Genomic DNA, 27342 nt, shown 5'->3' on the forward strand with positions numbered 1-27342 from the left:
GTCGTGTGAGTAGAGGTTCGGGGGCAATACTGGGCACCCTTTCCTTGGCACCTGAAACAGCCTTGACTTAGCCAGCTAGTCTCTGAAGACACCCATGAAACCCAGGCCAGGCTCAGTTCTTTTTCAGGGAAACAACAGGCTTCCGTCCCCAGAGCCAATCTGCCCAGCAGTCAGACCTGGCATGAGCTCCAGCTGCTGGTCAGCCCCCCACTCACCACCAGGCCTGTCCCATCTGAAAAACGGACAAGAAAGGCGATTACTGACCTGAGGTTGCTATGCTTGGCAAGTAGTGAGGGCCCCACAGTGACCATTCTGATCCCCAGAGGTCTGGGATGAGGCGTGTGGGGAGCAGAGGGCCAGGCATGTGGGCAGCAGTCCTGGCGTCGCCTGCGTCATTTTCCTTCAGTTCACCTGAACGTGGCAGGCCTCCCTGCACCTGTGATCAGCAGCTCCGTGTGTGAGGCACTTAACCACACACTTGACCTCCCTGCTGGGCCTCAGCCACAGCGGCCACAAGAGCACCGCTGAATTCTTTCTAGTCCTGGAAAAGGCCACACTGTGTTGTGGGCTTTGCTTTTTGGGGCTCTTGGAGTGAAACTTCATTTATTCACGTTACGCACAGGAGAGTCAAATGGCCATTACAGGAGGCGGACACGGAGCAGGATCACAGGTGGTTCCCAAGCCTGCGGGCCAGCCGAGGTGCACCTTGCACAGGCCATTTCCTAGCTTGCTGGGCCTACAGGTGAGCACCCCTTGCCTAAGAATGTCCACCTGGAGTTTCTCAGCAAGGCCTGAGGAGTGGCAGATGCTGCGTTTACGTGGGGCACAACCAGAGGCAGGAAACGAGCTCTAAGGCTCAGAAGAGAGGGACTGTGTTTCCCCCAAAGTGGCTTCCTGGCAGCCAGGGCAGAAGGGTTCTTGTTCCCAGAAGAGAGGCAGAATGGTGCCTTCCCCACTGGGGTGGACTCGGCACCTTCTGTCGGGACAGGGAAGGACTCAGTGACCTGTCCTCAGTTTCCCAGCCCAGGCAGGAGCCTACAGGGCAGCCCAGGAGCCAGGAGAACCAGCTCCGGGCCCCCAGGGTTCCCCTCAGGTGGGGAGAGGCCAGAGGCTGGCCTGCATTCCTCCCACCAGCCCTCCCACTATGTGACTGGGGCACCCTGGCTGGGGGTGGAGAACTGCTGGCATGAACAGAACCAGGCAAGACTGGCTTATCCTGAGCCATCGGGCCACATGGCCCAGCTTCAGCTCCAGGAGGACGGAGGGCTGGAGCCACCAGTGGGGACTGCGCAGTGAGGTTTGGGTACAGGTAGGACTGCTGTGGCTTTAATGGAGGCAAGCCTATGACAATAAATACTTAGGGACAGATGCAGGCCTGGGGCATCTCTGACTTCTCTGGCGCAGCCCAGGGCCCCCATGCACACACAGGTGGGTGGGATCCCACAGCCCCTCTGGATGCCTGGCCCAGTCCACAGTGGCTGACCCTGCAGGCTGGGAGCTGACCTTAAGGCCCTTCACACCTCAAAATTCACCTGCAGTTGGATTCCATCTACCCAAGTTCTGGGTGGCAGGAGGAAACCCTTACACCAACCTTGATGAGGGTCTGAGGGTACTGTGCGGCCCCCACATTGAGGGGTCTTGGCAACATGACCCAGTGGCTGGATGCACAAGCCATGCTGGGTCCCTGCTGTGTAGGGGGCCCAAAGCCAGCTCCCTGGTGGGCTCATCTCCCTCACTGGGCCCTGGCCAGGACCCCTGCCTCCTCCTGCAGTATCCTCACCACTGAGCCCTGGCTTCCCACCCACACCTCCACCCTGGGAGAGGGTGCCAGCCAGGATCCCGCTTCACCGTCCGCTTCCTGTGGGACCTGTGTCCTCAGCAGTGAGATGGGGCGTTTGGAGTCCCCCACTTAGCTCCCTTCGGAGGCCCTGGGCACCCGACCCCTTGGCCGCAGGCCCGAGCATGGCCAGCACAGTCTTTGCAGTGGGCAAGGCAGGGCGGGGTGGCACCACATGGGCCCTCATATGTCGGCACCCAGCTCTGCGCACTGCTTGTCTGAGATGTGGGAGGCAAGGGAGTCGATGATGTCCAGCAGTAGCTGCTGGCTCAGCAAGCGCAGCGTGGGCAGCTTGGAGACCTGCGGAGGCAACCAAAGGTCAGAAGGATGGAGCTGTGTTCTTGCCAGGGCCAGGTGGCCAAGGAGTCTTCTGGGGGCTTGACCAACGAGTACGGGATGAGGACCAGCCAGTGGGTGGACAGCTCTGCCCGGTTATCCCCAGAACCCACTGCTGCACAAGGCGGCCAGGGCCCCTCCCACCTGGCCCAGGCCACCGCCAAGGGGAGTATGTCCTGCAGACGGGGCAGGCAGTGCGCTGGGTGGGAGGGCCCTGACCTTGGTGAACTGGTGCACGATGATGTGGAGGCAGTGCCGCTTCATGTCCAGCGCCTGCGTCTTGTCTGCTGCCTCCAGAATCTGGAACGGCAGGTTCCCTGAGGCGCTGCCCCTGCCCCGCACACCGCGCAGGCACAGAGGCCCAGGGCCAGGGCAGCTACCTGCAGCACGTTCTGCACCGTCACATTCATCTCCAGGTTCTGCTTGCAGTACGCCTGCAGCCGGTTGTTGTAAAAGCCGTAGTAGTAGGGCGCCGCGAACAGGTAGCTGAGGGCTGGTTAAGGAGCTGTGGGCCAAGAGAGCCTTCCTCCCACCCAGCTGCCCTCTTCCCCCCTGGGGGCCCACCAGGGACGGAGAAGCCCTGAACCAGGGCTGCTGCCTCCTGCTCAGGTCAAGGGGTGCCCACCCACCACAACAGCCGGGCTCCCATCCAGGCAGAGCCACTACATGGGCTTTGAACCACTCAGGGGTCCAAGGCTCCATTCAGGATCCAAAGAAAACCACAGGTTCCTCTCCCCAGGAAAGTACCCACATGCCCATCTGCTGAAACATCCACGGCCTCAGAGCCCTGAAGGGCATCCTGGCCCCCCATGTTCAGACCCCCACAGACATGACCTGGCCAGGAATCACCCCACATGGAGCCATGACCCCTTCCTCTGAACCCACCCGTCTCTCCTGGCTGCAAACCTCTCTGAGCCAGCCAACCGACTGTTCCAGAGAACCTGGAAGAGACTGGGCACCAAGAAGTCCTCAGGAAATCGCCTGGCCAGGCCAAGCCAGCAGGGCCCAAAGCTGTCCTGGGAATGACCCGGGAGCCCCAGAGGTGAGGATGCAGTGAGTCCTCGGGTGGCATGTTGACCTCGCCGTAGTAGATGTAGCGCAGCATGGACTCGAAGGCCTGCCTGCTGGGCACCATCTCCCCGATGGAGATGTTCACCTGGCCGTCCTCAGGCATGAAGGACCGGAACATGGCCTCGAAGTAGCTGCAGACGGTGGGCCGGCCCTCAGCAAGTCGGCCAGTGCCCAGCTACCCACCCACCCGCCCGCCCACCCGCGAGCCACACCCCACCCACCTGGAGCGGGCGGCCAGAATGGCCTTGTGGGCTGGCCGCGGGTGCCCATCCAGCAGCAGCGTGATGTCACAGAACTCCGCGCCCGCCCCCTCCAGGTATGCCTTCATGTCCTGGATCAGAGACGTGCCTGGGGGTGTAGAGGGGCCCTGAGCCAGAGGGCGGCTTCTGACTCAGGATGCGGGACCCCAGGGCACCGCCTCCTGTGCATCTGCCCGTGTTGCCCCCCCTTAACGAAACCCCCAGGTCAGAGGCCTCACTCTGGCCCTTGAGGCTCTGTCCCCCCAGAGTCTGACCTTCTCCCGGACTCGGCCCACTGAGCCCTCTCCTGCCCCAGTGCTGAAGCCCCCTCGGCTGTGTCACCTGGAGCCCATGGCCGAGGCAGCACAGGCCCCAGGGCCAGGGGGTGAAGGAGTCTGTAAGGTCCCTTCCTGGCTGGGTGGGGATGGGACAGGGAGGTGCCGAGCGTCTAAGGGCTATGCCCACCCCTTACCAGGCCCAGATGTGGGCCCACCTAGAAGAGAAGCTGGGCAACTAATCATGGGACCCTCAGCTCGTTGCTCGCTGCAGACCCTCATGCCTGTCGTCCCAGTCAGGGCAGCACTTGCTGGACAGGGCCCGTGTTCCCCCAGGAATGGGCCTGGGAGATGCCGCCCTGGCACCCAGCCCGCTGAGCAGGTCTCTGCCTTGCTCGAGCCTGAGCCGCCTGCGGTAGGACCCTGTGCCCAAGGTGGCTGCACCCTGTCCACCGCTCTCGGGGACCAGGTGGGTCCCTACCGATGTCCACAGGCTGGTCCGAGGGGGCGCGGGGAGGCGGCTGCTGCTTCCGCCGCACAATCTCCACGATCAGAGGAGAAGAGAGGCGCTCGAACTCCTTCATCATGATCACCTGGTTGAAGTGGGACTCCTTCACCACGAAGTTCAGGCAGTGCTCCTGGACAGACAGGCCGCAGGCCACCGGGTCAGGCCTCACCGGGCCTGCCAGTGGGCGGGGAGGGGGCACAGGCTGCCACGGACCCCGCCCCGCACCTTGAGCTGGCCCAGCTGCAGCCGGGCAGCGCTCTCGCACACGACCAGCACGTTCTGCAGGTCCACGGAGGCCTCGATGTACTGACGACACAACTGCTCTAGGCGGCACAGCTGGAAGCCCAGTGCCAGCTTGTACACATCCATGATGAGCAGCACGTCCTCCACGTGGCCTGCGCCCAAGAACCCCCTGAGCCTCCGGCGGGGCGTTGTGGGGGGGGCCCGGGCTCCCTCCGCCACGAGGTGGCTCAGCCACAGGCGGGGCAAAGCCTCGGAGACCCCGGCTGCCCCCTGCCAGGCAGGGCTGCCCACACCCCATCCCGTTCCCTCCCGCCCGCGGCGCAGGCCGACCTTTCCGCGGGTACTTGATCTTGTCTGTGTAGAGGAACTGCATGAGCACCTCGAAGGACCGTGCCTCGGCCTCGCGGATAGCCACGCGCAGCAGGGGCGGCCGGGCCCCACCCGCGGCCCCAGAGGGGCCCTCCCTGAGTGCCGGGGCCGCCTCCTCCTCCAGCTTCTGTGGGCAGAGGAAGGGGCGCTCAAGAACACCCCACAGAAGCCTCTGCCCAGGCGGCGGGCGGCCCTCACCTGGGTCAGCCGCTCCCGCGCCTGCACGATCTTCCTGCGGAGCCAGCGGCTGCGTGCCGTGACGATGGCCACGTGGCCCTGCACGCAGTCCTCCTTCTGCCAGAAGAGAGACACCTTGGTGAAGGGCAGGGGACCCTCACCCTGGGGGCGGGGGCCGCCAGCGGGCACAGGAGGGGAACCCACCTCGCCCAGCACAAACTCCACGTCGCAGAACTGGCGGCTCTCCCACAGCCGCCCGTAGTCCTCGTGCAGCGTGCACTTGGGGTAACAGGAGAACTGCAGGCAGAGACCACGCTGCTGGACGAGTCCGCCCAGCCAGCCCCCCACGGGCTCTGCGGGGGGCCCCCCGGCCCCCCACCCGGCCCCGCCCGCACTCAGGTTCCAGAGTACCCCGGCCCAACCGCCCGACCCCTCAGAGGGGCTGCCGGCCCACCAGGTGCAGCCGCGGCTCTGGCGCTGGACAAGCCCTGCCCCCACAAAGCCCCGCCCCCCAGGGGCTCGGTTTCCACAGTTTCCGCCTCAGGCCGGCAGCTCGGGCTGCCCCACCTGGAACCTGTACATCTCCCCGCTGCGGATGTTGTTGTCCACAGTGCCCCCGAAGATGTACATGGCGTCGGAGATCACAGCGGCCGCGTGGAAGAGCCTTCCGCTGGGCAACTGGAGGGGAAGGGACAGGGCGGGGTGTCCAGCAGCGGGGCTGGCTGAGGCCTGGCCGCGGCCAGGCTCTAAGCAAGGAGGGCAAGGGCACTGGTGGCCTAGAAGGAGGGGCTACAGGGCAGGACCCCCCCCCCGGCACAATCATGCGGGGGGTGGGGGGGAGGCGGGGCCTGTGTGGGCCCGCAGACAGGACAGGCCCTGTGGCCCCACCAGGTGGCAGAGGGTGCTGGGTGTCATGTGCTGCACCCATGTGGCCCATCCAGCAGGGCATGCGCTCCTGGCCTCGCCTCACGTGCTGTGTAAGCCCTGAGCCTCGGCCTCTTCATCACAGGACCAGCTTCAGGGCGTGAGGGGTGGGCACGAGGGTGCCGGCCCTCACCTCTGAGGCTGGCAGGGTAGGCTGCCTGGTGGTGGTGCTGCCAAAGTCCAGGCCGAACACATCCCGGGACTTCTTGCAGCCGCCCCGCTCCTCGGAGCCCAAGGCAGATGCCTCCTCGGAAGCGGACGCTCGCTCGGGCATCTCGGCCCCGCTGACCTGGGGGAGACACACGGGTGCACGGCCCCTCAGCAAGGGCCGGGCAGGTGGCCAGAGACCGCTGCTGTCCCCGCCTGGGGTGGGGATGGGTGCTGTGGGGACAGTGTGGGGGGAAAGTGACGCAGGATGAGGGTGCTCCCAGCACGGCCGAGATGGGAGCCTGGCTGCAGTCAAGGCATGCATCCCGGGAGAACATCCCCAGCACAGCACAAATGTTGGGCCATGAAGTGTTAGCCCATAGGTGGTAAGATGGAGAACAGACCAGAGGGGCCCAGGCCGGGGTCGGGCCAGGGCAATGTCCAGGGCTGAGGGCCCCGGGTGTCCCAGCCTTGCTCCTGCTGGCTGTCTGGAGCCCCTGGCCCTGGCCCCACCCACCTGTGGACCAGCAGCACTCACCTCGCTGTCCGAGCTGGGCTGAATGACCTCCCAGGTCTGGAAGTCCACGTCGTAGCAGTGCAGCTCGTTGGGGAGTGTGTTGTCAGCTGCGCCCCCAAACACGTAAAGGTGGCGGTCAAAGGCTACCATGGTGTGCCCGTAGCGCCGCTGCGGGGGCGGCGGAGAACCCCGGAGCAGGTGCTCGGTAGGGATGCGTGTCCACCTGTGATGTGTGTTCACGCTGCGTGTGAACCAGCGATGGGGTGGGGGTTCGTGCTCCCCTGCAGCCTCCACCTGGGCTCTGAGCCCCCCACCCCATTTCATCCTCGCACCAGCCCTGCCTGGCTCCTCGCAGCCCATCATGGGGTCCTGTCTCGCCCTCATCCCCCAGCATGGAGCAGGTATCAGGGGCAGGGCAGGAGGGTGGCACCTGCCCGGTGAGGCAGCTGCTGGAAGGGGTGGCTGGCTGTCTTCACCCTGGGACAAGGAAGGAGGCCGCCTAGGCCCCGGGATGCTGGGCTGCAGCCACCCCCCGAGGGGCCTGCGGGGGTCTCAGGCCCAGGCTGCGTAAGGGCCCTCACGGCCCCGCTCCCAAGGTGCTGGCTGTGTGTGGAGCCCACACAGGCAGCCCCGGGCACTGGTGTGGTGTGCTAACAAGGGACCCACCAGCAGGGCACTCACGTCTTGCTCTTGAACTCGAACTGGAAGAGATTGTTGGTTATCTTGGCCCCGCTCTGGCCTGAGAAGACAAACATCCTGTCCCGGCACACGGCCGCCGGGAAGTTGCAGCAGGAGGGCGGGATCTCGCCGCTCTGGGCCACCTGCGTGGTTGGGGAAGCCATGAGCCCTTCTCCTGGTCCGGGGCCAACCTGCTGAGCTAGGGCTACGTTCACTCCTGAACCTTCCGTGAGTGAGGGGTCATGGGTCCATTTCTGTGGAACAGCTTAAAGCCCCCATCTGAATGGGCCCAGTTTTGAACAGTTGGGGCTGAAGTCCTCACTACAGGTGAGACAGGGCAGTGGTTAGACACACTGCCCAGGACCCCGACAGTAGCCACCCCCACTGTGTTCAAAGAAGGGTGGATCATCCCCAAACTGCACCAGTCACAGGCTCGGAGCCCGTAGTCACTGGGTAACCACCGCGGGGACTGTGAGAGGGCTGGGCCGGATGTCAGGAGGGCCTGGCGAGGCCAGGAACAAAGCGGCCTCCCCGGCCCCGTGCCCCTCACCTCCTCCCAGCACGTTAGCTCCCGGTCCTGGAGGCCGATGGTCCACATGTCGTTTAACCTGCATTAGGACAGAGGGGTTGGGACCCCACAGCTGGGCTGGCGGTCAGGGTGGGCCTGGGCCCAGCCAGGAGGGAAGGCTCCCGGAGGACAACGCACCAAGGGGGATTCTGACCAGGGGACTATGGAGCGGCCTCAGGGTGGGGGCTTCGGCTAGGGGCTGCACTGAATCCCTGCTGGGCCGGGCCCCCTGGAGCCAGGAGAGGCCCTCACAGAAGCCACCACTAACCCTGCAGCACTTGGAGCTTCTGTAACGCTGAATTCCTGGGGAATGAGCGTGTGCTGTTTTTGTAATCAGAAAAATACAGCAAAGCCAATGTTCTACAACAAGGAGGAAAGGGCCCATGACACAGGCAGGCGCCCCTGTTGCCCTCCATGGGGAGGCAGGCCGGGTCTGAGCCCTGCCGCTGCCACCCTCCTGCTCACTCAGGTCACTGCTCACCGTGGGCCCGAGTATCCTCACCCCAGCCATTCGAGGGGCCACCACCCGACCCCTGGCTCTGATGACACCCAGCTGTGGCCCCGGGGCTGTGGAGCCAGCACATCCTCAGCCAGCTGCACAGACGTGGGTGGGCTCGCCACCCCCTCAGTCGCCCCAGGGGGCTTCAGGGGTGCCAGAACTTCTGTCCCCTGTGAGGGTCGGGCAGGGGCTCCACTCAGTGGCCCTCGCCCTGCCCATCTTCCTATTCTCCCAGCCCTGTCTACACACCCACCCTCCTGAGAAAACCCCAGCTCGAGTCCTCCCTCCCCAGCGCAGGAAGGCTGCTCTGTGCCTTGGTGCACTTCCAGCCGCCACCTACCTGGCGTTGCCGTCATAGCCGGCAAAGATCCACAGCTTGTCACTGTACACTGTGGCGCCATGGGCTGACCTAGCGACTGGCAACCTGGGGCAGGAGGAGGGGGTGAGAAGGGAGGCCGCCCCGTGCAGATCTGAGCCTCATGGCCCCACGAGGCCAGGGCCACAGCCTGCGAGTGCCGCCGGGCCCTGGGGCTGCCGTGCCCACACCTGCTGACCCGAACTCTGGGGACTCCAGCTGGGCCGCTGGGAATAAGGGACAGTGGCAGAGGCTGAACTCACGAGGCCGGGGCAGCTGGACAAGGATTCACATGTCCAAGGGCACAGAGCCCCCTCCCAGCTCCCACCCAATATCAAGGGGGTGCTTGCAAAACAGGGCCAGAGAAGTGCCATCCGCAGTACAGTTGTCCCTTCTACCCTCTGGAAGGAGGGTATCTAAGAGCTGGGGGAGGAGCAGACAGGAGCGACTGGCAGTTAACGCCCACTCCCAGCTCTGGCCGCCATGGGCGCAGCCCTCTCTTCCAGGTCTCGGGCTCTTCATCTGTAATTCTACAGAGCTGATCCAGGCCCGCTGCCCCCTGAGACCCAGCGCGGCAGCCTGCACAACCCCAAAGGTCTCAGCAAAGTCTCTCACCGTCCTTCAATTTTCCACTCCGTCCACTGGCCAGTTGCAAACTTGTACTCAAAGAGGTCATTTTTATTCTTCAAGTTGGAATTGGAATAAATGTCCCCAGTGTAGCCCCCTGTAAAGAGAGTGAGAAGCTGTCACATCCAAAGGCAGCAACTCAGTCATCAAACCCAGGGGGTGGGGGCAGGATCTGGCCTCAGTTAAAATGTACTCTGGGACCCCTCTGACCCTGGGGGGCACCTCCTGCCTGCCTGCCCCTGCTCGAGGCTCTGGTGACAGATGAGCAGAACCCCATGTCCTGCCCCTGGTTGGGAGACACCAGCCTGGCTACAGAGGCTGACGGTTCCACCCTCAGGAGATCAGGACAGTCAGGGAAAGGGGCCCATGAGAGGGCCTCAACCCAGCCCAGGAACTCAGAGGACAGTACACAGAGAGGCTGGCCAAGCACAGCACATGGTCGAGGCTTGATGGGAGGAGGGCCGCTCACCAAAGACGAACATGCTGCTGCCATAAACGACGGCCGAGTGGTGGTAGCGGGGAGCAGGAGGGGTCCCAGTGGTGAAGGCTCTGGTGGGGGGAGAAGGGGCAGTGGGTGTCAGCAGGGGGAAGCCCCCCTCACCCCCAAACTTCTTTTTGCTTTTGTATTTTGAGGGTAATACCTGTCTCGTTATAGAAACCTTAAAAAATTGCCAATAAAGAAAAACCAAAAAAACAGCGCTGAAACATATGTATAATTCCTTTGCCAGAAACCACCATCCACACCTTGAGCGCGCCTCCCCACCACCTTTCCCAGGCATATTTATGTGTCTGAGTAATTGTTTTAAATGGAATCATGTGGTAGATGTCCTTGCTACTCTGGAACCATCCACACCTGCATCCCCACAGCTGCACCATATTCTGCAGCATGGGTGGTCCACACATCTTATTTATTGAATTAAAAACCGGTTTATACTGCTTTCCTGGGGCTGCTCCTTTTCAGAGTTTTATACCTAAGCAATTTTTAACAAAGAATTATAAAGTCTTGAGAGTGACTTTTAAATTAATCTGTAACTCTTGGACACATTTTATAATCAAGTGTGAGAGAAACAACACATATACTTCCAAAGCAATCCAGCACCACCCGGGTGTTTGGGCAAGGGGTGATGCCACCTGTTGGGCCACATTCAGCAACTGTGAGTCCTGGGCCTGGACATCCTCCTCTGTCGAAAGGGGGCAGTGAGACCCCACCCCAGAGAGCAGCGCCCAGAGCTGCTGCAGAGCCTGGTGCCGAGGGGCTCCTGCACAAGGAGCTGGCACAGCTCAGAAGGAAGCCCAGCACCTCCTAATCCTGGTACCTTTTTCTCTCCTCAGCTGTGAGCTGCTCCCAGCAGGGGCTGGACTGGAGCAGATGGGCACAAATGTGCAGTGCTCAGAGATGGCAGGTGTCATGTCCAAGGCCACACAGCTGGGAAGGGAAGCCAGGACCTACAGGCTGCCCACTGCCTGTGTGGGGTCTCCTGGCAGAGGATAGGCCCCACAGGGCAGGGAGGGCAGGGGAGCCGCTGCTGCCAGCCCATGGGCGGCACCCTGCAGCAGCAGAGACCATCCTGGAACGCCCCATCAGCCCATGGTCCCCCTGTCGGCTCCAGGAGACAGGCCTGGTGACTGAAGAGCTCTCCTGAGGCAGAATCGAAGGACCCACAGCTGGATCAAATAGAGCCCCTTAAATAACAGGATCCAGAAAAACCAATCTCAGCCACAGAGCAGAAAAGAAAGCCAGGAAATAGAGGGGATCACTAAGAGCAGTCCTGGGCGCTGTCATCTCCTCCTCGAAGCTTCTCTAGCTCTCCACGAGCGGGACCTGGCTGGCAGTCAGGCCCCAGTGGTGCTCCGTGTCTGGAGAAAAGCGGGGCTGGAACCGGGGACACCCACCTGCACCAGGAGCAGTCCTTCACGTCGAAACGAAGGAGGTCGTTGAGCATCGTCTTCCTGAAAGACAGCCAGGGACCCGGGAGATGGACACTGTGCCCGGCGGGGGGGCAGCTGTCTGGGGGACTCAGTCAGGGCCAGGCAACCAGCTGATGCCAGAGGGACCAGAGAGGTGACCCAAAGGAAGCTCCCCAGCTGGTGCGGGACCAGCCTGCCTGGGGTCAGGACTCAAGCATGATCTCAGGCTCCTCACGCCTCACCCCCCACTCCAGAATCCCCACCCACACACCCACTCATGGGCTGCAGCGCCCCTTCTCCGAGGCTGCGCCATACGATGCAGACGCTGGCTCACATGTCAGAGGAGGCCCCTTGCCTTCTCTCTCTTCCTGCCACCTCTTTATTGCAAAGCTAATGTAATAACTACCTTAAAGATACAATAAAGCAGGGCTTCCCTGGTGGCACAGTGGGTAAGAATCCGCCTGCCAATGCAGGGGGCACGGGTTTGAGCCCTGGGCCAGGAAGATCCCACATGCCGCGGAGCAACTAAGCCCATGCACCACAACTACTGAGCCCGCGCGCCTAAAGTCCGTGCTCCACAACAAGAGAAGCCACCACAATGAGAAGCCCGCGCACCACAACGAAGAGTAGCCCCCGCTAGCCACAATTAGAGAAAATCCACACGGAGCAACGAAGACCCAACGCAGTCAAAAATAAATAAATTAATAAATAAATAAATTAAAAAAAAAAAAAGACCTGCACGTTACCACCCAGCCCTTATCAGTAAGAGGGAGAAGGGCGTCCACCCAACAGGAGCCCAGCACCCCAGCCGCCTCATTTAGCCTCCGCCTCCAGGAAACAGCCTGGGAGACCAAAGGGCCTGCCTGAGGCCACGGAGCCAGGGGGCTGGGGCTGGGAAGCAGAGGCATGACTGTAGTCCCTCCCTTTTACTCATTTGTACTGCCCCCCCCCCCCCAGCTACATTAGCATCTTTGTAGCCAGTCAGTCTGTACAAAGTTGCAACTAGAATGAGACAAATTCCTATCCTGTTTCTTAGTGTCACATTGTAGAGAAAATGTTTCTGCTTCTAGCTACACAGTTGTCACTCAAACTCCACCTGCTACAGAACACTCCAGGGGGATGTCCCCACCCACTGCCCTGCGCTGAACACCAGGCCTTTTCTGGTTCAGGGGATTCTCATTAAGGCTGCAGTAAACATCTGTGGGCGGATGCCTCTTCCTCATTTTATTCCTGTTTGTCCTGTGACAAACATTTATTGAATTGTCTGGGTGCTGGAATACAGGTCCAGCCCTGGCCGAGGAGACAGACAAGAAACATCTGTGTGCCCTGGGGGCCAATGGAGCCAGTAAGAGGTGCAGAAGGGGAGGTGGGGGCTGCTGGCTGGTCCGGTTAGTCCAAGGGGTGGGGGAATGCCTCACTCACAGGAGATTTAGAGGAGGGGCAGGAAGGGTGGGAAGCAGGGAACAGCCAGCGAGGGGGGCTGAGCAGGAGGATGCTTGGTGCAATCAGAACACCGCAAGGCAGAGGTGTCACCCAGTGCAGCACAGACAAAGGCAGGGGAGCTGTGGGTGCAGACGCGGGCAGGGCCTCACAAACTGCCAGGAGGACTTGCATTTTTACTCAGAGGGAACCATCCCAGGGTTATGACTCAAGAAGGAACACACTCTAGCTGGCTGCACATGGGGAGAGAGACTGAGGAAGACAGGCTGGAAGCCAGGGACCACGCCCAAGAGACCCTTCTACCCAGTCTGAAGGTCCCTGCGGGGGCTTGCCCACTCTGTCAGCCCCAGGTCAGGCTCCTCCAGGGAATCCTGCAGGACCACGGCTGCAGCACCAATCAGAGGCCAGCCCTGCCTGGGCTACAGGCCAGAGCCTATGGTTGAGAGGCAGGGACAGGACTCAAGGGCAGGATGAGTTGTGTGCCAACACCACACCCTCAGCACAGGGACACCTCTGTCCTCAGCCTCTCACAGCCCTATGCTCACTGACCCTCAGGAGCACCCTGCAAAAGCAGGGCAGAGGCCCACCCCCTTCTAAGGAGGAGATCAGGGTGCAGTTGGTGGCTTTAAGCCACCTGCCCCAAACCACAAAGCTGTAACCTGAACTGAGCCCTGTCTGTCCAGGAGCCCACCTTCAGCCCCACATCCAGCAGGCTCCCAACCCTCCAGAGCCCTGGTGGGCATCCCTAGCCTCTCCTGAGCACATCAAGGGGTGGACGAGGGACGGAAGCCCAGTGGATGCCGGGCAGCACAGTTCTGCACTCTCCCACCACTGGGTGGTTGCCCACACTGACCCCTCTGCTCGGGACACTCTTCCTCTTTTGCCTGGCTCACTCCTACTCATCTTTCAGGTCATCAGCCCCTCCAGGAAGGCTTCCCTGACCAGACCGGACCAGACCGGACCCCCCTTCCTGGTGCAGAACAAGCCTGCCTGCTGTGCCCGCACCCTGCAGTTGATGTGGTCCCGCCCTCGCTAAGATAGCTCTTTCTCTCTGGGGTGGTCCAGCTCCTGGGAAAAACATGCCAGGAGAAGGATGCGGCTGCACAAACCAAGGGTTCACTTCGGCCATTATTTCACCAAAGGAAACCAGCCACAACCTAACTGGGAACTGTTCGTGGGATGGAGATATGCTGTCAGGAAAAGCTGTTTGCTGGGAATGTACAGCAAAATGTGGGAAAACCCTTACAAAAGTGAAAAATGGGGGAAGGAAATAAATTGGTATCCTCCAAACCTTCTCAACTGCCATGTGAGCATGTGGATGAGGCCCAGAGGGAGGCACAGGGAAGGAGAAGTGTCTGGCAGGGGTGGCAGCCATGGCAGATGTGTTTCTTTCAAGGCTGTGTCCACTCACTCAGAACAAGAGGGACATTTCCGTGTCCTGAGTGTGCCACCCACTGGATGCAGTGCTGAGGGAGCCTCACTGATTTGGAAGCTGAGGCCGAGTGCTTAGCTAATATCTGGAGAAATGGCAGTGGAGCTGCAGAGACCCAGTCCCCACCACTGTGCTTCTCCCTCCTCAATCCAGACTCACCCGTTGTCTCCACCAAATACATAGATGGCATCTTTATAGGCCACCACTGTGTGCTTGCTGCGCCTGGAAAGAGAGGGGTGGGTGGCGGTCAGGCCAGGACCCTCCTGGGGGCACCCAAGGAATGAGACTTGGCACTGAGGCTGCCACAGAAGTCGGATAACTCCTCTCAACTGCCAAGATCGATGGAGACTCCTGAATTCCACCAGTACCCCCAAAGGACTCTGCATGTGGGGACCCCTGACACTCCCACCCCCCTGCCGAGCACCTGGGGCCCTAGCTCGAGACCCACAAACACAACTTAACTCTAGTACCCTGCCCGGGGCCACCCTGCTCCGGGACTCCCTCGGAAGCCCCTCCCCTGCCGTGGACAACTCCCCGCCATTACCGGGTTCCGCTCTGGGACACGGCGGCCCGGCCTCGCCCCAGCGCCCCGCCTGGGACCTCCTCAGACACCCCCTCCCCAGGACCCCCACGCCCCGCCGTACCGGGCCCCCACGAACTCGTCGCAAGGCGGGAGGCGCCGCCAACGATGCACTGTCTCAAAGGGCCCGAAGTTGAGCGTCAGGTACTCGACACTGTCCGAGCAGCTGTGGTCAAAGTCCACGCTCGGGGCCACCTTGGACCGCGCGCCACCGGCCAGGGCCCCGGACCCGATCGGGCCGCCCGAGCCACCCGGCCCCGCCATGCCGGGTCCACGCCCGATGGGCCACCGGGTCCGCGGGACGTGCGGCCACCGCCCCGGGCCGTCCCCGAGGGACTACATTTCCCGGCGAGCCCTGCACCGACGGCGCCGCACTTCCGGACGGTGGCGCACTCCGGACCGCCCTCACTTCTGGGCGACCCTTGGGGTCCTAGTGACTCTGAGGGCCCGACTGTGCAGCGAGCTCCTAGTCTTTCGAGAAGCATTTCACGCGAAGTGCGGGCGCGCTGTACCCCCTCCAGCGCGCGCAGGCCCCCGGCCGCAGCCCCTTCCGGCCCGCACTTCCCCGGCGCGGCTCCCAGCATGCCCTGTGCGCGTGGCTCGGCCTTGATCGTCCGCCACGCACGGGATCCCGGACGGAGGGTTCCGGCCTCGCAGCGGCCTCCGCGGGCCGCCCCACCATCCCCTTCCTGCTGTGTCCCCCGGCCCGCTCCCCGCGTCTCCCCTCGGCGTTCCTTTTGGCTGGGAGGCAGCGTGGCGCAGAGGCTCTGGATTCTCAGTCCTACTCTAGCAGAGCCTCAGCTACTTCACCTGTGAAATGGGCATTCAGGAAGCTCAGGCTGCCATGAGAAGCGTGGGTCTGTCTTGGGACCCGCTCCTCAGTACTGATTGGGCCAACGCCGCCAAACTGCCAAGCCCGAGCTGCCTCTGACCTCTGAAGAAGCACTTCCTGCCTCAAAGCCTTTGCATGTGCTGTCCCCTCTAACTGGAGTGCCCTTCCTTCAAAATCCAGATCCAAGACATTGGTCTGAAGGGCCTTCCCTAACCCCGGGGGCAGCAAAGGGGTTGCTCCCTCCTCTGGGCACTCACAGACCAAACTTCCTTGGTGTGACACTGAGCGTTCTGTGGTTTGCGGTCGTGCCTGTCTCATCATCTTTCTCCCTCATGAGAGTTTGCCCAATTACAGTGGAAGTCACGCAGATCTGCAAATGTGTGAGTTTTAATTTTAAGATCATGTCTAATATGTTGCAGGGTCCTACAGGGGACCAGTCCCAGAGAAAGAAGAGGCAGGGTCTGTCCCGCCTCCACTGCCAGCCATCAGTGGCACTGGACGTCTTGGGGGCTGAGCATCTCCTGGAGGCCGCTGAGGCCTCTCGGGAGGTGAGCCAGGCAGCCGAAGGCAAGCACTGAGAGGGCTCAGGTTCTGCCCTGGGGGCTCCTGGGGAACTGGAGGTTGGCACCTGCCCCCCAGGCTTGGCCTCTGTCCCTGACGCCCCAACATGCCTGCCCGAGTCCGCTGCGTGCAAGCTCAGGATCCTTTCCCTGTGAGCCAGGACATGTCGCCAGTCCTGCAGGAATGAGGGAGGAGGAGTGAGGGCAGAAGGGAGCAGGTTCCCCTCTGGGCACCAAGAGCAGCTAGCCCTTGAAGACAGCAGGGAGCTGTGCGAGGCCCTGGTGCCCAGCAGGGATGTGCACTTGGGCAGAGGGGGGAGACCACCAGGCACCGGCTCTGGGCTGAGGTGGGAAAGGCTCGGAAGAAGGAGAGAACACACGTACTTGCTGTGCAGCACAAACAGCCTTTGCGAAGGCAAGAGGGAGAGACAGAGAAGGCCGGGGAGAGAGTGTGTCATTCCTGTCCCCCCTTGGTTCTCCGTTTCCAGTTTGAGGCCCCCCCCGTCCTGTGGCCTCCAGGCTTTCCTCAGCCCTTGGTGGTGGTGGTGGGGGGTTCTGTAGGCCACTGAGTCCACAGGGTGACTCCCAGTGGCACCATGCCAGGATGAGGGTAATGGCTGGTTGTCCGGTGTCGAACAACACCCCACGACTCTGTCAGGGTGTCCCCAGGGGCATCACTAGCTGCATTTCCCCATGGTTGTGTTCAACCATGTGCAGTGGGGTGTCCCGGGCTCAGTGACTGCCCAAGCAGTGGGTCTTAACCCTTCCCCGCAGCACTGGTCCTGCCCTGGACACGGCCTCTTTCCCTTCTACCCACCAAGAGCACAAATAACCAGCCCTCTCCCAAACCACAACCCTTGCCCCACACCACACCATAGCCCTGGGAGCCTCAGGCTGATTGATGGGGGGGGGCAGGGGGGGGAGAACACTGGAGGGCTGTGGGGACAGCTAGAGCCAGCACCTCGGGGGACTTCTCCCCCCTCCCCAAGGCACCCAGTGCCCACACTCACTCCACCTCCCGCTTCCGGATGGTGCGGCCGGAGGCCAGCACCTCCGCCACCTTAGACACGATGGGATCGTAGTTCATGCTGGCCACGGAGATCACCTCGTCGCCTCTGCAGGGAGAGGTGGCCGAGCCTGAGGACTGCCCAGCAGCAGCCCCTGTCCTTGGAGACCCGAGTCCAGCTGGGGCCCAGGGAGGCTCTCGCTCAGGAATGTCCTGAGCGCCCAGCACGGCTTCTGCTCCTGCAGGACCCCATAGAGGCTCCAGCCTTCCTGCCCAGTGCGGGGGGTGTTCAGGGCTGGAACCTGTCCTGAGATCCCCACTCTCTACCTGTGTCACTTTCCTCGGTGTAAAAGTAGGGTGTCAACACCCACCTCCAAGAGCTGTCCCCACCTCCTCCCCTTTCCTGGCCGGCCCCTGCCTAGCTGCCCCCCGTGCCACTCGGCCCACCATCCAGGGAAGCCCCCTCCTCCGGAGCAGAGCTTATCCGGGACGAGCCCCCTTCCTGACTGAGTACCCGCTGCTTCGCGCCCCCGCCCCACCCCGTTGCTCTCACTTGGTGTAAAAAGCCACGAACTTCAGCTCGTCCAGATCCCCCTGGATAATGACGTCGTCGAAGCCTTCTCCGTACCCTGCGAGCCGGGAGGAGGGGACTGGGCTTCACGGGGTCCACGCCCAGTGCCCTTCCAACTCTGCCCTGGACCCCAGGCCCCGCCCCTGCGGTCCTTTTAGGGGGTCCTGGCCCCGTCCGCAGGGAGTTCTCTGCTTCCACCTGCAGCCGTCATGGCCCCGCCCCCTGGATGCTTCTAGCCCCGCCCTGACATCCAAGACCCGCCTCCGCACTCTGCCACACCTGGGCCCTGCCCGCGTCCGGGGCCCCTTGTTACCCGCGTAGCGCAGGCTCTTGCTGAACATGGCGGTCCACAGGTAGGGTACCGTGCTGATCTCCGCCTCCTGAGCCAGCATGTTCTGGGCTGCCACGCGCCCTGCGGGTCCCGGGGTCGTGAGAGCCCCGCCCCGAGCCCTCACCACCCCTCCACTGCCTGCCCCGGCTCTCTGGGGATGGCTGACAGGTGGGGCTATTCCCCCCCACCCCAGAGGTAAATCACTGCCCAACCCACTGTCCACCCATGCTTGCAGATAATGGGTGCAGAGAAGGACACCAGGCCCAAAGCTGGCCACTAAGATGAAGTGCCTGGACTGGGTCTGGAAGGGCTTGGCTTCCCGGGACCGTTTCAGATGTAACACAGACAACTAACCGGACAGGTCAGGTCAGAGGAGGGAGGTGGGCGAATGGGGCACCAGTGTCCAGGGAAGCAGGGATGACAGCCTCACTCAGAGCCCAAGACAGAATAGGGTGGATGGCTCCCCAGTTTGGACAAGGCCCCACTGAACCCTTGTATTTGGATGTCTGTGACAGTCCTTGGACCCTCCCAGTTAAACCTTAATTATACTCAGCTGATGAGTAGCTTTTGGTTCCTTCAAACCTAGCACCAACTTTAGACCTTGGACCCGAACAGAAATTGGTACCAGGAGTGGGGTTTCAGGCACAGATGCTCAGATGACGTGAAGGCCGAGGGAAGGGAGGAGGGTGCAGGGGGTCTGGCCGTCCTCCCTCCAAGGCAGCTAACTGGCTGTACCTGCAGCTGAGGGGCCCAGACCAGGTGTGCACAGTGACCGCCCAAGGGGAGGGGGAAGGTTGTTCCTCAGAGAGCACAGCAGGTCCCCACTGAGCCCAGGTTTCCAGGCCCAGACGGCCACCTCCCAGGGGCCTGCACGAGGCAGCTGGGTTCACAGAGCCAGTCAAGTGGCCCAAAGGGGAGAGTGGGGAGCTAGCCCGGGTTCTGCTAAACCCCTCTCTCCCTCCCTGGGTGACTGCACAGGTTGGTGAGGAATTCTGCAGAACATGTGTCTCTGAGGACAAAAGGAAAGGAGAGGCTGGCTGGTGGAGGGACCAGCGAGGTGGGGCGCTGTGGCTGGTGAAATGGGATGTCAAGAGGGCACTGGACAGAGGTCTGAGATGGGAGGTCTCTGTGAGCCGCCTTGACCACCTGCATGGGGCTGGCTGGACAGGCCGCCACAGAGCCTTGAATGGCTGACCCAGTGAACAGGACCCAAGGCCAGCAACTGAGGGGGTGGGCCTGGGGAAGGCTGAGACCCTGGGACAGCCTCCCACCCCAAGCTGCCATGGGGCTGGCGGTACCCTGGGCGTGAGCCATCTGCCAGTGTGGGATGTTCACTTTCCGATTGTTCCTCCAGGCCAGGGGGAAGGTCACAGCGTCGCCAGCTGCAAACACTCCCGGGACATTGGTCTGCATCATCTGTGGGGAGGGGACCGGGGCTCGTAGGTAGGACTGGCGCCCTGAGTGGGACCTCCCACCACCCCCAGCCCGGCACACTGCCTGCCCTCCCCACCCAGCCCCACCTTGTTGACAGGGATGAAGCCTCGGGAATCCAGACCTATGCCGCTCTGCCTCAGGAAGCCCGTGGCGGGCACTGCACCTGGCAGGACAGGGGCCACTGTGTCCACTCCCCAGCCCCTCCCTCCTCCTGCCTCACTGCTCTGCACCACCACGCCCTTCACTCCCACAGTCCAGCCCAGACTGATCACCCAGCAGGTGGCACACCCTGTGCCTTCATGTGCCTTCTCCTCTGCCTGGAGCCCCACAGACCTTGGGGCTTCCCATCAGGCCTCAGGTATCGTCTCCTCCGAGAAGCTCTCCACGAAGCCCCTGGTGGGGGTCAGCATGCCGAGCCTCCCCAGCCCATGCTGCCACCTCCCAGCTTTGTCCCTCCCTGGACTGGCACCTCAGCTGGAGCAGGGACCAATTAGAGGCTTTTCTGTGTCCTGCGGCTGCGCAGGGTTACTGGACAGGGGTCATTGGGAGTGTCCTCCATGCCGGGCCAGGCTAAGCTGGTACCATCACCCCCCAACAACCCTGCCAAGGGGGTACGGTTGGGGTCCCCATTTTATAGAAGTGCAAACAGGCTGGGGGAGGAGAAGGGGCTGGCCCAAGTTCACCGTCGAGCGTGTGCGGGTGACTATGCTCACTGCCACCGCCTGCCCCCCACTCACCAATGCCCACCACGCAGACGTCAGCCCGCAAGACCTTGCTGCTCTTCAGCACGACCTCCTTCAGCTGCGGAGAGTGGGAGTGAGCAGCTCCCGGGCACAGGGAAGGGGACAGAAAGCGGCGGGGGGTGGAGAAGGGCCCACCTTTCCCTCCTGGGCCCGCAGCTCCGACACCTCCGTCTGCATGTAGAACTTGACCCGGTTGCTCTCAAACATCTGCCAGGTGGATCGGTGGGTGGGCAGGGGTGAGAGCCAGGTGGGGGCAGGGCGGGTGCCCAGGGCGGTGGGTTCTGAGTGGGGGGCTCACCTTCATGAGGGCGCGACCGACGCGCTCCCCCAGGAACCTCCTGAAGGGCGTCTCCTCCAGCTCCACCACGGACACTGAGTGGGCCTTCTCAGTCAGGTAGGCGGCCACCTCCATCCCTGGGGCCAGGCAGGGAGGGCTGGCACCCTGCACTTCCCAGGGCCATCGCTGCCCTGGGCCCAGCCTGCACCCCCAGCTGCTCACCCAGGAAGCCGGCTCCCACGACCACAGCGTTGTGGCCCCGGGCCAGCCTCACCACGCGGTTGGCATCCTCGGGCGTCCGGATGGTGAACACATTCTCCACGTCTTTGCCTTTGCAGCTCAGGGTCTTAGGGCTGAGACACGGCAAGAGTCGGGGAGGGGATCCTGGTACCCCAAGCCCTCCGCATACCGGCAGGGGCATGGGGACCCCTCCCACCTGCTCCCGGGTGCCAGCAGCAGCTTGCTGTACTCCAGCTTGAAGCCATCCTTGAACACGGCCTTCTTGTTCCTCACGTCCACCGTGACCACCTGTGACCCCGCCGGGCAGAGCGAGGCCTCCGGGTCCTGCCCCACGCCCAGCGCCCACGAGGCCCTCTGCGAGGCTCTGCCACCTGGATGAACCTTCCTCCCTTTCCTGGCAACCCCTCCTGACCCTTTAAGTTTCAGGCACCACCTCCCCCTCAAAGTCCTCCTAATGCTCCCAAGTCCCAGCCCTGAGCAGACGGTCCGTGGCCCCTCACACTGGGGCCCATGACCCCCCAGGCCTGGAACACCCCTGGTGCCTGGGCAGCGGGGCCGGGAGGGCAGAGCACACCCATACTTCCAGGGGCCTCACGCCCTTCACAGTGCCCATGAAGCTTTCCCCAGGCCTGTTCCCCAGCACATTGTCTGTACCTGGGCCTCAGTGAGCACCTCGATGCCATGGGCTCGGAAGAACTCCTTGGGCCTCAGGGCCAGCTGCTCCGGCTGTGCATCCAGAGACTGCAGGAGACCCTGGCTTGAGACAGGACCCTGCACCCCCAGGCTCCCACCCCTCTGCAGGCCCGGCCCCACCTGGACAGTGACCAGGTGGCCACTGACCCATTTTATAACCGAGGACCAGGGCCTCGGGGTCTTGGGGGCTGGCAGCCTCGGTCACACAGGAGCTACAGGACAGAGCTCAACAAACCAGATCTTTCAGGGGCACTGCAGATGGGCCTGGCACGAACAGAGAGAGCAGCTGGCCAGACCCCCAAGGGGCGGCAAGCAAGGGTCCCAGTGGACCTAACTGTGCCCAGTAGGACATGGGTCTGGCCCCGCCTGGCCCCGCTCACGCTAACCCACCTTGCTAAGCTTGGGCCGGTCGTAGGGAAGGTGCCGGTCCAGAGTGCACAGGACGATCCTGTCTGAGAAGCCCTCCTGCCGCAGCGTCTCCGCGCACACCAGGCCAGCTGCGCCTGAGTGGAGGGGACAGTGGGTCAGGAGCCCCCTCTACCCCACCCCACCCTGCCCCTCACAACCCACCACCAACCTGCGCCCACGATGAGCACGTTGGTGCTGCTGCTGTGGCCCGCGCTTGGAGAGATGCACGTGGCCATCACCTTGGTCCTTCGCTGTAGCTGCAGAGCCTGGGGGTGGCCAGTGAGTGGGGGGCAGCTGGAAGCTGGGGTCATTGCCAGGCTCCCTGTGCCCATCCCAGCAGGCCAGGTCCTGCTGCTCCAGTGCCACCTCATCCCCACCACACAGCCCTTCACTCTGCTCCCCTGCCACACCCGCTAGGCTCCCTCCCACCACAGGGCCTTTGCACATGCTGTGTTCTGGGCCCAGAGGCCCTTCTCACCTCTCTCTTTTGCCTGAGCCCCAAGCCCCCCCCTCACCTGCTTGCTGGCCCGGACATACACCTTCTCCTTCTCAATCTTCACCTGCAAGGGCTGTGTTGCTCAGGGCTGGGCTTTGGGGTGCTCCAGCCCCTGCACCCCCAGGCTCCCACCCCATTGCATGCCTGGCCCCACCTGGAACTTATGCAGACTGTCCAGGCCAGGGAAGTCCTCCAGGTCTCCGGTGCTGATGTTGAAGCAGGCGCCATGCCAGGGGCAGCGCACCCGTCCACGGGACAGCACTCCTGGGAGGGGGCAGTGCTGGGCTGGGCCACCAGCAAGAGCTCCTCTCCAAGGACCCATGTATCCAGCACCACTGGCCCTTCCCCATGGCCCAGGACACCCCACTAATAGACGGGGGCCTGGGGCCCAGTGGAGTGGGGGCTGAGCGTCCCTTGTGATGGGGTTGCCACCAAGCCCCTGTTGGGGAGGTCCCGCCCCGCCCCCGTGGGCACCGACAGCTCACCTTTCACCAGGGGCGCACCGTAGTGTGGACACTTGTGACCCAGGGCATGGAACTCCCCGTTGTCTTTCACCAGCAACACCTTCCCCCAGCCCAGCTCCACTTCCCGCATCCTGGGAGGGGAGGGGCTGCCCTCAGATGTCAGAGGACGCAGAGCAGCCCCAGACCAGCAGGAGCCACAGAGGCGGTGGCCCCAGTGGAGCCGGTCATGCGTCCCCTCCAGGCCTCCCAGCTGTCCTCCCACCCCCTCCCAGCACCCACTGGCCATTCTCCAGGTCCTTGATGTGGCAGACAGCAGCCTCCACGCAGTCCTGGGCGCCGGGGTAGGGGTGGGGGGCGGGCAGGCGTTCCTCTGCATGGAAGTGGCAGGCCGTGCCGTTGCCCTGGTAGGCCCGGGGGCTGCCCTTCCCGCCGGCGGACAGCTCCTCCTTGCCCCGGTCCTTCTCGGGCAGCACCACCTCGATCTTGAGCTCCACTGCGGGTGGGCGGGGGGGGGGGGCGGTGAGCCCCCAGCCCGGCCCACCCAATGAGCTCTGAGTGCGGGTTCTCCCCGGGCCTCCAGAAAGCCATCTGCACCACCACCAGCAAAAGGCAGAGCCAGGGCGCGGGGGGTGGGGGGTGAGGGGGGCCCTGGGCGAGCCTAAATTGATTTCTGCGTGTTTTCTTTTCCCCTAACAGAATTAGTGAGGGGGCACAACAAAGCTCATTCAACCCTGAAGCTGCCCTTTCTCCAGGAATCCACGTGGAGGGGAGAACTCAGTGCTGGAGCCTTGCTGACCTTGAGGGTGTGGTCCCCATGTAGGACTGCGTCATCCCTAAGGACTCAGGGGCACGTTTGGGGCCTGAGAAACAGCGCGTCCAAAGCAGGACGCAGCCCAGTTCATGGCCTGTGAATCTGGGTAACGGGGGAATCGAGGGTTCCAGAGATTTGAAATTTTTTCAAAATTAAAAAAAAAAAAAGTGTATGCACCATAATTTCAACTTTAGATAGCTGCTCTCTCATTTGAGAATCCTTCATTATTTGCCAGGCGCTGGGTGCAGGGGCCTTGGGGGTGAACCCCAACTGGGTGGTGCATGCAGAGGGCACAGCGCCGCCCCCACCAGTGGGGCCTCCTCTGGGGGGAGTTAGTGAGATTATCATTTTCTTCTTTATACTTCACTGCATTTTCCAAATTCCCTACCATGTGCCTGGGGTATTTTTCTAATTAGAAGGGAACAATAAACAGAATTTTTAGCAGTGATAATCCGGCCTCCCGGGCTGCTGCTGCAGGGAGCGAGCTGAGCGTGGAAGCTGAGCCCAGGGCACAGCATGGGCCAGGGCCGAGGCCTGGGCAGGAGGCCCCCTCCTAACTCCCGAGGCCCCTGAGCCTCCAGGCCCCTCCCCCTCAGACCTGACCTTCCAGAAACAAAGAACCTGGCTCACACCTCTGGGCCTTAGCCCCTGCAGTTCCCTTGGCCTGGGCTGCTGTCCTGCCCTTCCCAGCTGGGGCTGGGCTCACGCCTGCCCATCCTCTCCCCCAGCCTGGTCTGGCCCCTCATCCTTCCTGTCCCAGCCCCCCACCCCCACCCCGCCGCCTCCCCTAAGGCTCAGGCACGCAAGGGACAGGGCTGAAGGTGGCTCCCTGATTCCAGCTGGGCAGGAAGGGCCCACGAACACATCACGCTGATGCTGTTGTGTCAGGTGGGGGGTTACGGGTGGGGTGGGTTTTTTCCTTCATTTTCCACACTTTATGTAATGGTGTTAGAATGTTTTCAGAAGAATTAGAGAGACAGCTCACAGGAGCAGCCTGGCAGGGTCCCAGAGGACAGCCAAGCCAGGCTGTTTTTATCCTCTACCTCCTTCCAGAAGGCCCTGAGGTGCTCGCTGGTGTAGTCTAACGGGGGAAGACCGTCAGGTCAGGAGCCTCAGGAGCTGTGGTGGATCCCTTAGCCCCTTTTGGCAGACGCCTTCATTATTAAATGGAGAGAACAGTGCCTACCTCTTCTGGGACAGTGGATACTGAAGGAAATAATAAATGTAACTCAGAGTAGATGCTCAACAGGTGAAGTTGGGTAGCTGTGTTTTATTGGTTAACTTCGAGCCTCCTGGCTGCCATGACAAAGAGGGAAAGCCTTTAGGTAGCACTAGTGGCCTAATAAAAGGCAGGTGACCAGATGCCAAGAGACCTGCACTACCTCCTAGTTCTGAGCTTACAAAGGACTGGCCTGGAACACTTCCTGAGGAACATGGGGCCCCTGGAGCACAGGGCACACAGAGGAGGCTCAGGAAGACTGTTCTAACATGCTCTGAGCCACAGGAGCCAGTGAGGTGGAAAGTGAGGAGTTTGCAGAAGCCTCTTCTGCTCGTTCTGGTCTCCCTGTGGCCCCTCCTGACCCTCACTGAACTCTCATGGCCAGAACACTCTCACTCCCACACCCTGAAATTCCCCAAGCCTCACCCCAGACCTGCCACCATGGGCACCGGGGGCCCAAGCTCCTGCCCTCCTGCCACAGCCCACAGGGAGCCCAGCCCCCCAGAGAGGGGATAACACCCTGTAAGTGCCTCCTACGTGCCGGGCCCATGCCAAGCACACTAGCCCACACAGGGGCACAACTATTAGTCCCATTTCACACATGAGAACACAGAGGCTCAGAGAGGTGGTCACCTGCCCAAGGCCAAATAGCCAGGAACAGGCAGGGCTGGATTTGGGCTCAAGAGCTCAAATTCTTAGCACTGCCCCTGGTGTGGTAAGAGTGACCAGCCCTATACCAGGGGTCCTGGGGCCGGGGGTCCTGGGGCTAGGGGTCTGAGGCAGACCAGCCCTTTGGGGTCCTTTAAAGGAACCTACAGGTGGCATATTCTGCCAGGGCCTCCTGTCAGCTCTGCAGTCCTACAGGAGCCTGATACGGGGCAGCCAGCATCCTCCTGCCTGCTTCTGACGGGAGAGAGCTGGGGTCAAGACAAGGGACATCATTTGCCTGAGGGCTGGGTGTCCGCAGCATGGGAGTCATGGGGCAGGCGCAGGTGGGTCCCTCTGCCTGGCAGGGCATCGCGGGTCTCCTCTTGCCCACAAGTTCTCCCTCAGACCCAGGAAAAGGAGAAAAGGCTCATGGGCTCCAAGGTAATGGAGCTGATGGGTATCAGGTAAGGGGAGCTGGGGTGAGCTGGCCGGCGATACCTGGGTGCACTACAGAGGCCTCTCTCAGCCTTGGTTTCTTCATCTGGGTCAGGCCTGCACACCCTTGCCTTCCGGGTGTTGTGAGGAGGGAAGAGGGAAAGTGGGGGCTGGAGGGAGAGCCGGCACACAAGGGTCTCCGTGGAGAGCAGACCTAGGCGTCCCCCAGCACCCTGCCACCCCCCAGCCCTGGGCTGGGACTGCTTGGGCCAGGCAGGCTGGGGATTTCCTCTACAAATGGGGAAGTGTGTCCAGAGAGGCCCAGGAGGCAGCCCAAGGTCACACAGGGTCAGAAGAGGTGAAAAGGGCTAGGACATGTCCACTCCACCTCATAGCAATTTTGAGAGGTCAGGCTTATTTTTTAGGGGGAGGAGGTGAGGCTCAGAGGGGTAACTTGCATGTCCTGGGTCATGCAGTGGCTGAGGGTGTCCCCAGAGCCCCCTTCCCCAGCGCTGAGAGAGATACTCCTCTCCCCCACCCAGCAGCAGGAGGAACCCTCCCTTCCCCTTTCCGAGAAAGATTCCACTGTTATTCCCACCACCAGCACCCTAAGCCCCAAATAAAGAGGGCTCCAGCCCCCCCACTCCTGCCCACAGCATTAACATTAGGCTGCAGCCCAGCCTGACCTACTTCGGAGACAGTGGGAGGGGCAGGAGGAAGGTGGCAGGAAGAGGGAGGGAGGGAGCGAGAGACGGAGGGAGGGGGAAGGGAGAGGGTGAGAAGAGAGGAGGTACCTGGCTTGGGCTTGGAGAAGCAGCCACCCATGGTGAGTGGCCTGCAGATGGGTGGGGGGCAGGCACACAGGCGGCTGGCTGTGGGAAGCCTAGGGTGCCCCCTGGGGGGCTGGACCCCCCGAGGCCCTTAGAGATGCTGGAGCTGCCATCCCAGCTGGAGCTGCCTGCGGGGAGACAGGAGCATCTATGGGGATCAGGACTTTGATGAGGGCTGTGGGTAGAGACACAGAGAGACAGAGAGGGGGGCTTCTCAAAGAGGCTGCGTTGGAGCTGGGAACCCTCATGCGTAGGGGAGCCAGGTCCCAGAGGAATGGCACCTGGCACCGTGGACGGCACCTCCCTTCCAGGCCCCCAGGCTCAGCACCCTCACTCTCCTCCCCCTTTGCCTGGGACCCTCTTCCCTAACCTCAGCCACATTTTAGGCCCAGGAAATCCTCCCCGATTTCTGCTGCCCCCTCAAAATCCTGCAGCCTGGAGCCCTGGGACCCTCCATTCTCCAGGGAGGCCACCATGCCTGGGGTCAAACCCAGGTCACCTTGGCAGACCAGAGCCTTCTTGGTCCTCGGGGTTTCTCCCTCCTCAACGGGGCGACATTTAGTTTTCCCCCCTGCTCCCACCCTGGTGGGCAGCCCTGGATACCCACCTCTCCA

At 62.3% G+C, this 27342-nt stretch overlaps 2 protein-coding genes and 1 long non-coding RNA gene across 8 annotated transcripts; 1 reads left to right on the forward strand and 2 right to left on the reverse strand.

The window, feature by feature from the left end:
• Positions 1–586: 586 nt before the first annotated feature.
• LZTR1 (leucine zipper like post translational regulator 1) lies at positions 587–15831 on the reverse strand. 4 transcript variants are annotated; one of them, XM_082354615.1, is made up of 21 exons: positions 14795–15308; positions 14310–14372; positions 11264–11320; positions 9840–9919; positions 9359–9467; positions 8729–8812; positions 7872–7929; positions 7325–7464; positions 6665–6866; positions 6113–6268; positions 5623–5733; positions 5260–5352; positions 5077–5172; positions 4840–5005; positions 4492–4661; positions 4240–4396; positions 3466–3592; positions 3226–3375; positions 2554–2659; positions 2393–2473; positions 587–2137 (listed from the first exon to the last, which is right to left on the reverse strand). In XM_082354615.1, the coding sequence occupies exons 1-21, from the start codon at positions 14992–14994 to the stop codon at positions 2021–2023; spliced, it is 2523 nt and encodes an 840-aa protein (XP_082210741.1). In that variant the 5' UTR covers positions 14995–15308; the 3' UTR covers positions 587–2020. The 4 variants fall into 4 exon arrangements, 3 of the variants coding, with proteins under 3 accessions (XP_082210741.1, XP_082210742.1, XP_082210743.1); XM_082354616.1 differs by lacking the exon at positions 8729–8812 and having other exon boundaries at positions 14795–15316; XR_014234266.1 differs by lacking the exons at positions 587–2137; positions 2393–2473; positions 2554–2659 and having other exon boundaries at positions 3237–3375; positions 3466–3611; positions 14795–15831.
• Positions 15832–15933: 102 nt separating this feature from the next.
• Positions 15934–27038, reverse strand: AIFM3 (AIF family member 3). Of its 3 annotated transcripts, none has more exons than XM_082354626.1 (20): positions 26693–27038; positions 23065–23278; positions 22807–22916; positions 22476–22585; positions 22341–22385; positions 21995–22091; positions 21808–21920; positions 21379–21465; positions 20921–21048; positions 20707–20837; positions 20506–20621; positions 20343–20414; positions 20202–20265; positions 19551–19627; positions 19329–19446; positions 18013–18111; positions 17682–17757; positions 17133–17237; positions 16507–16527; positions 15934–16298 (listed from the first exon to the last, which is right to left on the reverse strand). In XM_082354626.1, the coding sequence occupies exons 1-20, from the start codon at positions 26721–26723 to the stop codon at positions 16259–16261; spliced, it is 1854 nt and encodes a 617-aa protein (XP_082210752.1). In that variant the 5' UTR covers positions 26724–27038; the 3' UTR covers positions 15934–16258. The 3 variants fall into 3 exon arrangements, with proteins under 3 accessions (XP_082210752.1, XP_082210753.1, XP_082210754.1); XM_082354627.1 differs by having other exon boundaries at positions 20921–21012; positions 26693–27037; XM_082354628.1 differs by lacking the exon at positions 16507–16527 and having other exon boundaries at positions 20921–21012; positions 26693–27035.
• Positions 17989–23789, forward strand: LOC309610986. Its single transcript, XR_014234272.1, has 3 exons — positions 17989–18052; positions 18266–18391; positions 23482–23789. It is a non-coding gene; the product is annotated as an uncharacterized lncRNA (long non-coding RNA).
• Positions 27039–27342: the final 304 nt, after the last annotated feature.

This window comes from Balaenoptera borealis (genome assembly GCF_965194805.1).
Source record: "Balaenoptera borealis genome assembly, chromosome: 14".
NCBI lineage: Eukaryota > Metazoa > Chordata > Mammalia > Artiodactyla > Balaenopteridae > Balaenoptera > Balaenoptera borealis.

Excerpts from the sequence above, each read along its gene's own strand:
- LZTR1 (XM_082354615.1), bottom strand. The coding sequence starts at position 14,994 with ATGGCGGGGCCGGGTGGCTCGGGCGGCCCGATCGGGTCCGGGGCCCTG. Across the intron at positions 14,373-14,794 it reads GACGAGTTCGTGGGGGCCCG|GCGCAGCAAGCACACAGTGG; the intron begins GTACGGCGGGGC and ends CTCTCTTTCCAG. Across the intron at positions 7,465-7,871 it reads AGCTAACGTGCTGGGAGGAG|GTGGCCCAGAGCGGCGAGAT; the intron begins GTGAGGGGCACG and ends CCAACCACGCAG.
- AIFM3 (XM_082354626.1), bottom strand. The coding sequence starts at position 26,723 with ATGGGTGGCTGCTTCTCCAAGCCCAAGCCAG. Across the intron at positions 23,279-26,692 it reads CTTCTCCAAGCCCAAGCCAG|TGGAGCTCAAGATCGAGGTG; the intron begins GTACCTCCTCTC and ends GCCCACCCGCAG. Across the intron at positions 22,386-22,475 it reads ACAGTCTGCATAAGTTCCAG|GTGAAGATTGAGAAGGAGAA; the intron begins GTGGGGCCAGGC and ends CAGCCCTTGCAG.